Here is an 11100-nt window from a genome sequence, read left to right as displayed (position 1 = left end):
GTGTGTGTGTGTGTGCATTTTATTGTGACACAGGGTCTCATTTATCCCAGGCTAGCCTCAACTCACTTTATAGCCAGCGCTGGTCTTGAACCTGGTCTGATCAGCCTCTACTTTTCCAGTGCAAGGAATATAAATGTATTCCATCACCAGATTTACACAGTTCTAAGATCCCCCTAAGGGTTCATGAATGCTAAGCAAGCACTCTGCTAATTGAGCAATAGCCCTGGTCCCCAGTGCAATGTCTAGGTTAGGATTCCTAAGGTTAGGAAAAGGCTTTGTCAAAGTGATGCTCTTCTCTGTATGAAAAGGGTCATAGGTGAAAAAGCCTTGAGTCAGACCATGACATGGTGGATAAAGCAGAGTGGCATCACTACACAGAAAAGCCTGGGAAACAATAATAACACAAGCAGAGAGGCCCTGGTATGACCAGAAGATCTTGTAGTAGGGACACACATCTGATCTATATCAAGGAGGAATTGATGGGCAGCTGATCAGGACACATCTCAGAGCAAACTTCACTTGTGGAGATGATTGACATGGCTGGCAACTCTTTGCTACCTCAGGCCTACTTGTCAGGGGAAGCTGGTGTGTCCAAAGGCTAGAGCAGATTTGATGGGGTTGTGTGAGGGCCCTGCGTGGTTTCAGACTACTGCCTGGTGGTCACAGCTCCTCCTCTACTTATCTTCTATGTGATACCTAGCAATTCTTCCCAGAAAGCATTTCTGACAGTTCCCCATTTCCATCAACAAATTCCATCCACAAAGTATTTGTTGGGCATCTCTCTGTGATTCCTGTGGACACCAGTGACGTCCTAACAAGGGGAGAAGGATGCGGCTCACAGCCTTGTCCCCTCAGTGTAGCCTGTGTAGCACGCTCAGAACTTCTCAGGCAGGCCCTGGGGTCTGAAGCGATTAGGGTTTTTGCCACTTCGACCCCATTCCTCAGCTTTCCGGGTAGATTCCAGGCTTTCCAATCCATGGTCCTTCATTCCAAAATAATACCGGTTTAGGAGACCCTGAAAGTATTTCCTGCTGGTGCTGAAAGCCAAGGAAGGGAGACAAGAGGTGAATCCCAGAGTGAGACAGCCCCACCTCCAAGGTCCCTCCTCCTCTCCTACCAAAAAATGACCCAGAACATACTGGAGGAGTGAAAACTTAGGCACAGGGAAGACGGAATATGAGCCTCCTGGGCAAGGTCCTCAGCCTGCTTGTCCTTTCCACTCCCTGTGACAAGATGCATTAGGACCCCTTCTTGGGTTCCACTTCTTCTTTGTGAGTGTATCCATCCCCACTCTCCATCCTTTCCCTCCCTTTCTTCCTCTGCAGACCACCCGGACCCTGCGAGCACAGACAGCAGGAGAGACCACAGGCTGGAACAGTGAGAGGCATGACGTGGCAGGGCCATTACCTGATTATTTTAGCAGCCCAGACGCCGCCAGCTCCTCTTTGTTGGACCTCAAAGTTGCCCCGAGCAGAGAAGTATCTGTCTGAATTTTGGTAATTGGCTTCTAGATTGTCCCGATAAGGTCTCCACAAGTCCCAAGTGCCTACAAATGGAGGAAACTTACAAAAGTGAACCTGGGGTCATTGCAGAAGTGGATTTTTGTGTGGATTTTCACATTTCCACCCCTTTGAAATGGTCCATGGAGGTGAGTGCATGTCCCCGGGAAGGGGCTTCCCTGGTGACCACAATGAGAGGGCTTCTCCATGGATTAGACTGAGTTGGATTGATTGACAGTTTATGAGTTCTAGGCTGTATCTTATATGGGCTGTGCACAAAGAAGAGACTGGATTCTCCAGCAAGAGATCTAACAAGGGACCGTTTGTGCAGTGAGAGGAGATTAAGAATTGTTAGGGACCAAGATTTCAGGAATGAAACATGAACCATGGAAAGTACTAGCTAAGCCAGAGAATAAGTCATAAACCCACTGCCTTCCCCTCTCCCCCAGGGCAGTAACACCTGTTTGCTAACTGGAGGCTCCCAAAGATAAGAACATTCCACAGTCAGGTGCCATGGCAACCGAATGTAAAGAGCATTCCATGGTCAGGTAGCCTAGCAACAGAACAAATGGCCCCTGACCAGTCACCTTAGCAGACTTCCTGCAGTTGCACGACCTGCATGTCTCCCACATACTGCACGCCTTCCACATCTCTTCCCCTTCCCACCTTCCTGCCCCTTCCCCTCTTATGCTATATAAGCCATGTGGAGGAAAATAAACTTTGGCGGCTTGATCAGAATACTGTCTTGCTGTCCATCTCTTGTGTCCCCTGTCCTGTCATTCGCTCCCATAGGTGGGTGGCCCCGTTGACACCCCGCTGGCCGGGGCAAAGAATCTACTTTTAATCATGGCCAGTAAGAAAACACAGCCAAGAGTGTGATCAACTACTTTTTCATCGTGGTGACAAAATCCCTGATAAGCAGCACAGGGAAGAGGCTGTATTGGCTTCAGTTTGAGGGGACGACATGGTGGTGGGGTGACCAGTGCAGACTACAAGTAGACTGTGGTATTGAAAATACATGACATGCAATGCTGAACTTCCATGTCTAGAACAGGATGGGAATTTTGTAGAAAGTACTATCTGTAGTCATGTGCACGTTTACTAAGTTCATGTGCCTCTGGAGACACACTGAGTGCCCACTTACACTCCAAAACGGGGAATTTGCTGTCTGTGAATTCTCTCTGTGGAGCACACTCTCTGGAAATCCTCATCCCTCTGGATCAATACAGGCTGGACCTTGTCAACTGTGTCTGAAGGTCCCTCAGAGGGTGCCAAGTGACCAGTGTAGAAGGGGGAAGCCACATAAAGCCACACCCTTACCCTGACTCATTTGTAGTTTTTAAAGGTGTATGTGCACCCTACAAATATGTGGCCTCTGCTCAGAGGGCATCCCTGGCACTGTTAAATGTGCCCATCCTATCCAAATTCTTACCTTGTATGGCTTCCTTGAAGAACGAATACCAGCCATCACCACTGACTCCCGCGAATAAAGAGCAAAAGACAAGGATTGTGGCGAGCCTCATGGTGCTGCAGGACCAGGAAGAGCAGTCAAAACAGACCCACAGGCAGGGCATTGGACACACACCTTCAGTCCCAGAACTCCAAGGCAGAGACAGGTGGATGCCTTATTCTGAGGCCAACCTGGTCTACTAGGCAAATTCTAGACCAGCCAAGGCTACACAGATGAGCCTTATCTCAATCAAAAAATGACAGACCCACACTCTGACTAGTACAAACAGGCTAACCTGCATTCCTTCTTCATCTCCAAATCTCTGCTGCAAGGACAAGAATAACGGGCTTTAGGACTCTCTGCCAGATTTGTACCTAGTGAAGCTGACTAAAGCTGATCAACCAGCCTTTCCTGAGTCCCTCTTCCACTTAGCTCAGACCCTAAAGATACAGAAATGCTGGGGCTGGAAGTCAAGCAATAACCCGCATTCCCAGGGTGTCTGCAGCCATGGCCTCCATCCCCAGCACCACCACACAAAGCTAGCTCAGCAGCACAGGCTTGTGTTCCCAGCACTCAGGAGGTGGAGGCAGAAAGATCAGAAGTTTAAGGTCATCCATGGCTACAAAGCTGGTTCCAGTCCTACATGGGCTACATGAGACCCTACCTCTAGAAAGCAAACCATCAGAAAATATCATTGTTCCCCACTAGAACTTACCAACCACATGTGAAATGGATCTCAGGAGTACAGCAAGAGCAACACTCCCTGGAAAAGAGTGCCAGCTATGTCCGTTTCTCTAGCTGAGCTTCCAGAGGAGGTAGAGCTGCTAGGACCTTGCTGCCATGGAGCAGCTGTTCTCTCTCTACTTAACATGGATGAGAAGAGAGCTGTTAAATCCAAACAAGCCTTGGCAGAATCCGTCTTGCTCAATCCTTCCTGGGAAATAAACAGTTACAGACTGGGGCTATAGTTCAGTAGTAGAGTGTTTGTCTAGCGTGTGTGAGGCCCTGAGTTCAATATCCTGAACAAGAGAGAAGAGAGAGAGAGAGAGAAAGAGAGAGAGAGAGAGAGAGAGAGAGAGAGAGAGAGAGAGAGAATGTGTATTTGAGGAGGAGACAGATGATCAAAACGGCAGTGTCTGAGGCAGAATCCACCACGGCAGTCTTCCCACAGTTGTGTCCCTGTCCACAGAGGCAGAGAAATATCAGACTAATGTGTGAGAGAAGAGAAAGTGCTAGAACACAGTAGGCACAGAGGGTGGCGGTCATGACATGGAAAGGTCTGAAAACAGTATCTCTGTAACTTCAGGGACTTGAATAGTCACATGAGCCTGGAGGGGGAATGGGCCAGCCATCAGAGCTCTCTATGTAACTTCTGAGAACCTAAGAGCTAAGCCTAAATAGTCTATTCTATGTGTTTAGTATTGACTCTATACCACACAGGTCCACCCACTGAAAACACAATGACAGGAAGCTTCATCTCTTATGAATTTATTACATATGCACTGTATGGAGGGCCCTCCACACCCACAGTGGACACTAAAGTGAAGAACCCCATGTCCTGACCCCAGAGCCCGCAGCACAGCCTCCTGAGGCAGAAAGGAGGATGCTCAGTATTAGTCAGGCAGTCCTTGCCACTGCGGCCCCAATGGTTGGCTTCCTGGTCAGTCATGGTATCCTCATGTCCACGGCCCATGAGACTCTGAATGCCCTCCCTTGCGTCACTTGGAGAAGCAGACATGGAGGAGATCTATCACCACGCTTCATGGCCACAGTCGACACCCCCAGTTCTCTCATTTGCATGGAATGGCTTTAGGAGGAAACCAGGAAGGGCCAGGAAGGAGGGCCTAAAACGGTGACCCTGCCAAGCCCAGGCCTGCTTAGGCCAGTCTGGCCACCCTGTACTGAATGACCATCACCAGACAGGCAAGGATGAATCACTCCCTGTCTGCATTTGGAAACAGGTCTACCCATCATGAGCTGAGTGCTGGCTCTGCCCACAGCCCAGGATCCACACTGAGTATGAATGGAGGAAGTAACTGCCTGAGCAAGAGGGGGAGGGGCCACAGATTGGCATGACCTTCTCTGAAGGTTCATCTACCCCTGGGCCCCTAGTACAGTCAATCCCTACTACCAAGGCTCAGTATCCCAACAGTCTGTGTTTACCTGATGACTTCAGCAGCTCAGACTCCCCAGGACCCCTTTGGGCTGCATCATGGTTCCCTCTAGCATGGAAGTATTTGTCTGAATCTTTCCAGTTGGCCTCCTTCATGTCAGAGTAGGCTCGCACATGTCCTCAGCCCCTGGGTGGGAAAGACAACATGAGAGGATGACAGGGATGAAAAAACTCATGGCTTGAGCCTGTGGGCAGAGCAGCCTGAGACATAACAGAGAAGAACATTTTCTAACCCTAGTTGGTCTCTCCAGGTTACTACTGAGAGTTCCTAGAAGGTACTCCTGTGAGAGTTGGTGCCACAATCCCCCACCCCACCCCTGCAATGGAAGAGATGGCCCCACCTCTAACTACAGGTGAGAGAGAGCTGGCCCAGATGGCATGGCTTAGGCAGACCGGCTCTGCCTGTCCCCTGAGGGGGTGGCCCCAGTGGCCAGACTGACCAGTTCATCTACCATCCAGACCCACATGCTGGGCCTTGGTTTGGCCCATCCTAGTGGCTGCCCCATCTATGACCTGCTGGAGAGCACAAGGGCACTGCTCCTTCAGAATGATGACCACAGGATCTCCATGACTCGGGGCAACAACAGGATGACCAAGAGGAGTTTAGTATGATCAAAGTAGATTCAGAGACCTGAGGAGGTCTTAACTTTTGGTTGTTTGATGATTGGATAATGGCTTGTGGATGTACATTTGTTCAGAATGATGCTATAGTCCTTTCTTTCTGGCATTTTCCTTACAAATGCCTGTTATTATTTGTGGAATGGTCATCAAATTACAAGAGTTTGAAGGGATGGGTGAGGAGACGATGATGTGTACATACTGTGATGCAGACTCTGATGTGACTAAAGACCAGAATAGAAAGGTAAGGAGATGGTGCATTGTGAGTGGTCAGAAAATGCACAATTGCTGGGTTTTTTCACTGTCAAGTTCCAATGCAGAAGCTAAGCTCATGCTAGGAAACTTTGGAAGCAGACACCCAGTAGGATGGATTAGTGGGGGAAAATGAAAGACACAAAGGCCAGATGTGTTTGATATGAGAGGAATTGTTTTTGAAGATGTCAAGATTCCTATGAGTACATTTACATGGCGAGGGTGCTGATTCAGAACTGCAGGGAGAGGTTGTGATAGAACCAGTCTACAGCAGCAGCCAGTGCTGCTGGTCCAGCACAGAGAGCTTTGAATGGACCATGAACTGTGCTCTGGCAGAACACTGGGGAAGCAGCCTGAAGAGCACCAAGGACTGTCAGTGATGCTGGCAGGGTTAGCAGGGGAAGGGGGACTAGTGAGATCATGTTAGTAGAGGGAAGATCCTGGGAGGCTGGTTCTGGTCACTGAATGAAGGCTGTGCACTGAAAGCCAATCCAAGTGAGGGAGCCTAGGAACTGAATATTCAGACCTGTGGACAGAGGCAGCAACCTCCCCTCTTCACAAGTTGGCGGCTTCATGGAGTGGCTGATACCCAGAAGCCAGGATGGCACCTTCTTCTAAATATCAAGTAGACTTGATGCCTTTCTGGTTTTCCCCAACAGGCTTCAATCTACTGAGAAAAGAGAGAGAAGAGAGATGAGAGAGAGGGAGGAAGAGGGAGGGAGAGAGGGAGGAGGGAGGGAGGGAGGAGGGAGGGAGGAGGGAGGGAGGGAGGGAGGGAGGAGGGAGGGAGGGAGGGAGGGAGGAAGAGGGAGGGAGGGAGGGAGGAAAGAGGGAGGGAGGGAGAGAGAGAGAGAGAGAGAGAGAGAGAGAGAGAGAGAGAGAATGATGGAGGGCCAAGAGTGAAAAAAATAGAAGTCTGGCTAGTGGGGATAGATATGTCTATAATATATTTTTGAGACATTCTTAGAAAAAGTGCTTATAAACAAGATTTTCTTTTTAGAGATAACATACAGCACGCAGAAGTGAATGTGGGGCTAGGCATATGGCCCAGTGGTATAGTGCTTGCTCGCATGTGTGAAGTCCTGAGTAGTTGGAAACAAAACGAAAGCACACACATTAGGAATTGCAGACTAATTCTGAACTTGGAAAACCTTAAATACAGGACAGAGGGTTCAAGTTTCACCCTAAGGAATGGGATCCATGTGTCAGAGGGCCACAGTCAACCCATTCCTTCTATCAGGAGCAGGACCCCTCCTGGGAAGAATGCTGTTACACAGGAAGAAGAGACTATCTATGACCAAATCCATTTCTCTGAAAGAGCCTGTAGAGAGTCTGCAGAGAGCCTCAGAGAGTCTGTAGGACTCATTCAAGGACCAGCACCCAGAACATAGCAGCCCTCAGCCAGCACTCTGCCTACTCCAGCTCTACCTCAGAACTCCCTAAGAAGGCTTTCTGGAAATTGACCCATGCATTAAAAAATGAGTGGTGGTTTACAGGAATTCTAGGATGGGTGGCTTAGTTTGGAAAAGGGCCATGGGTCACAGCAATCCAGCTTCAGACAACAAAACCTGGACATTGTCCCTGTGGTACCCTGCCATGCTTCTCCCTATGTGAAAGCCCTGTTACAAAACACCAGAGGATTTGTCCAGGAGAGGCCATGACCCTGAATTCCCATCATAGATCTTAAAATCCAGCACCTTGGGTTGGAAACAGCATGGTCCTAAGGGGAAGAGTCACCTTGTGTTCCAGGACCTAGAGTGACTTCAGCTATGCCCCATAGTAAAACTGTGAGACACCCTTAAAGTCCTGGTGTAGAGGGGATAGTGTCTAAGAAAAAGCATAGGATTGGGTGGGCCCAGTGATGTTCAGTAGCATTTCTGCTGTTTTCACAGCCAAGAAAGTGTGCATCAAGGGATCCATGCCTCTGTACTCCTGGACCTTCTGAATTTGCACCAGTGGCGTGTTCACCTACATGCATGCACTGCTTAGAGACAGGGATGTGCTCTGAGGGACGCAGAATTTTAGTTACTCTTCTATTGCCAGACAAAAATACCATAACTTAGAAACTTATAAAAGAATGGTTTTATACTTATGGTTTCAGAGGAATAAGAATCCATCATGGCAGGGAGACATGGCAGGAAGTTCAGATGCAGGCAGGAAGCAGAGAGTAAACAGAAAGTGAAGTAAGACTATAAGAACTCAAAGTGACATACATCCCAGTGATATACTTCCTCTAGTAAGGCTCCAACTCTCAAAGGACCCACAAATGTCCCAACAGTTCTGCCATCTTGGTTACTTATGGAGGACATAGCTCCTCAATATCACAATATGGCTAAGGTGCCCAGGTCATTGTGTGAACATGCACCTGCACACAGCTAGACAATATAGGCTAATCCATCCATGTTGTCTCCAAGTACAACAAAGAAAGAGTGAGTATCAGGTGCATGAGGCTGTTGCTGGCACACAGGGAAGAGTCTTGTACACTAATGTGGTTAACCAAAAGAAGTGCGTTGAAGTAAGTACAAACCAGGTATGGAGACATTCTTTACCATCATCAAAGCCTGCATAGAATTCTGTGTGCTGAAGTTTCATGTGAATTGCAGGACAGTAGTTTTCCATACAGCAGGGCCATCCACATGTGAGCAGTACCTTGGTATATGGCGATCCCAAGGCTATGATGTCACTCAGCAACAGGGGTTCTTCTGCTCCATTGTACTTTCATGAGTGTCAGTGACTGAAGTGTTGGGTTTTATCCCACGGCTGTTTAATCACAGGACAAGGATTCACTGGGTCCTTTATTTGACAATCACTGAAGCAGGTGTTGGACAGACAGTCCAGGCTATGGTTTCATGAATGTGAGACTTCTAATGAGGGGATGGTGATGCTTGCTTAAGACAACTCTCCTAGGTATTTAATAACAAAATGGGTAATAAATAGAAAAATATATGAAAGAGTGTATATACAAAAGTTCAGTTTTAAGGAACCATTAAAGCAGAGGATACATACAGCCTAAGTTTGCTATCTCCCAGGAAGAAAAACCAAGAAATAAATTAATTCAGAGCAGAGGCTTAGCGGTCAAGTCCACTGTCCATTTCCTCCCCCCTTCTTGGCAGCAGGCAGCCCATTACAGACGTGAGGGACAGAGGGAAAGGTGTCCCTCTTGAGCCTCTTCTCACAAGCCAGTCACATGTGTGGTGTTCTAAAGGACGTAGTGAAGGGAATAGACCCCTAGCTCTGTTGAGATGTGTCCCTTCCAAAGCCGGCACCCACAGTGAAGGGGAAATCCTTTTGACCTGGTGAGTGAGAAGTACCCAGGAGCACCAGTGTACACACCTCTGCACACCTCTCTTCTCCAGTCTTCCTGCCTTCTGCAGCCTGCTGGGCTTTACATAATGGAAAGAACCAGGGCAAAGGACACCACAGAGAGGGAGGATGCAGTCTCCACCCTACTGTCTGCAACAGTGACTGGAATCTGGAGTCTACCTGCAGTGTGGACCAGCAGACAATTGTGTCCTATACACAAGTTTTTCCAAGACAGAGTTTCTCTGTGTAGCCTTGGCTGTCCTGGAACTTGCACTGTAGAACAGGCTGACTTCGAACTCACAGAAATCTACTAACTCCCTCTACCTCCTGATGCTTTGATTAAATGTGTTCACCACCAGTGCCAGGCTATAGATACAATTTATCAAATCACTTTTGAAGCTTTGTTAACATTCAAAGGATCAAGAATAACTCCATCCTGTGCACCCAAACTAAGCCTTCTGCACCTGGACCCAGGCACCCACCTCGGCTCAGCAGTTAAGAGCACTGGTTGCTGTTCCGGATTTGGGTTCAGTTAGCAGCACTCAGACGGTGGGTCACAACCATCTCTCCCTCCAGTTCCAGGGCATCTGACATCCTCTTCCGGCCCAGAAGCACCAGGCATTCATGTGGCACACAGACAGATGAAGGAGGCAATTTTTCACTTTTGGAATTTATCATGCATAGTTGTTGTATCATTGAGAGAAGATGGAATTAGCCCCTCCCTCTCTGTGTTAGTGTGGAATGCACACAAAACATTCATTGTGAGTTCATTGGTCAGAAATTAGGTAGTTGCTATTTTAGTCATTTTACTTATTTATTTTTATTATTTTTTATTTATTTTACATACCAACCACAGTTTCCCCTCCCTCCTCTCCTCCTGTTCCAACCCCCTAGCCTCCCATCTACCCCCCTCCCCATCCACTCCTCTATCTCCATTCAGAAAGGGGCAGGCCTCCCTTGGGCGTGAATAAACAGGGCACATCAAGTTGAGAACTCCTCCCAAAGCATCAAGGCTGGGTGAGGTAATCCAGCATGGGGAACAGGTTCCTACAAACCAGCTGAGCACCAGGTTCAGGTCACCATCTCATTATTAGGAGCCTCCAGACAGACCAAGCTACACATGCAGAGGGACTAGGTCGGTCCCATGCAGGCTCCCTAACTTGGTCCAAAGTCCAGGAGTTCCCACAAGCTCAGGCCAGCTGTCTCTGTGGATTCCCCCTCATGACCTTGATTCCCCTGCCTCATACAATCCCTCCTCCCTTTTTTCAGCAGCAAAAATCCTCAATTGATTGTTGAATGTATTTCCTAGCAACTCTGATAATATTTGTAAAAATTTACTAGAGATTATTTTTAAAGAATTATTTGTTTTTATTATTTAATGTAACATATTTATGTCTGTGTGAGTTTATGTACATCATACATGTGCAGGAGCCTGCTGAGACAGGAGAGTGTTGATACCCTGAAACTGAGTTATGGGCAGTTGTGAGATGCCTAACATGGATGCTGGGAACCAAACTCAGGTCCTCTGAAAGGGCAGCAAATGTTGGGCCATCGTTGAAACCTGAGATTATTATTATTTTATCTTGTGAAAATGATTGGTATTCAAAAAGTTGCTATGCTTGATCATAAAAACATTTCTTCCCAACAATCACCAGGGATCATTTAAATCCAGACACTGAGGGTGGCCTGCTTTGTGCCGTGTGCTTATTTATTGGTCCCTGCGATGTAAACACCACGAGGCCGGACCTTTCAGTACAGGGACTGTGTTAGCCCAGTGTACTGGTTCTGCAAGTCCCATTAGGACA

At 47.9% G+C, this 11100-nt stretch overlaps 1 protein-coding gene across 1 annotated transcript; it reads right to left on the bottom strand.

Moving 5' to 3' along the window:
• Positions 1–862: 862 nt before the first annotated feature.
• Positions 863–5611, bottom strand: LOC118594170 (serum amyloid A-4 protein-like). Its single transcript, XM_036204047.1, has 5 exons — positions 5575–5611; positions 5121–5241; positions 2932–3026; positions 1408–1546; positions 863–1037 (listed from the first exon to the last, which is right to left on the bottom strand). The coding sequence occupies exons 1-5, from the start codon at positions 5609–5611 to the stop codon at positions 875–877; spliced, it is 555 nt and encodes a 184-aa protein (XP_036059940.1). The 3' UTR covers positions 863–874.
• Positions 5612–11100: the final 5489 nt, after the last annotated feature.

Source organism: Onychomys torridus, chromosome 1, assembly GCF_903995425.1.
Source record: "Onychomys torridus chromosome 1, mOncTor1.1, whole genome shotgun sequence".
NCBI lineage: Eukaryota > Metazoa > Chordata > Mammalia > Rodentia > Cricetidae > Onychomys > Onychomys torridus.
Note: the sequence above shows the minus strand (reverse complement) of the source record. Positions and strands in the feature narration are given on the sequence as shown.

Excerpts from the sequence above, each read along its gene's own strand:
- LOC118594170 (XM_036204047.1), bottom strand. The coding sequence starts at position 5,611 with ATGGGCCAAACCAAGGCCCAGCATGTGGGTCTGGATG. Across the intron at positions 3,027-5,120 it reads GGGGAGTCTGAGCTGCTGAA|CACCATGAGGCTCGCCACAA; the intron begins GTCATCAGGTAA and ends CTGGTCCTGCAG. Across the intron at positions 1,038-1,407 it reads TGGGCTGCTAAAATAATCAG|CACCAGCAGGAAATACTTTC; the intron begins GTAATGGCCCTG and ends CTTGGCTTTCAG.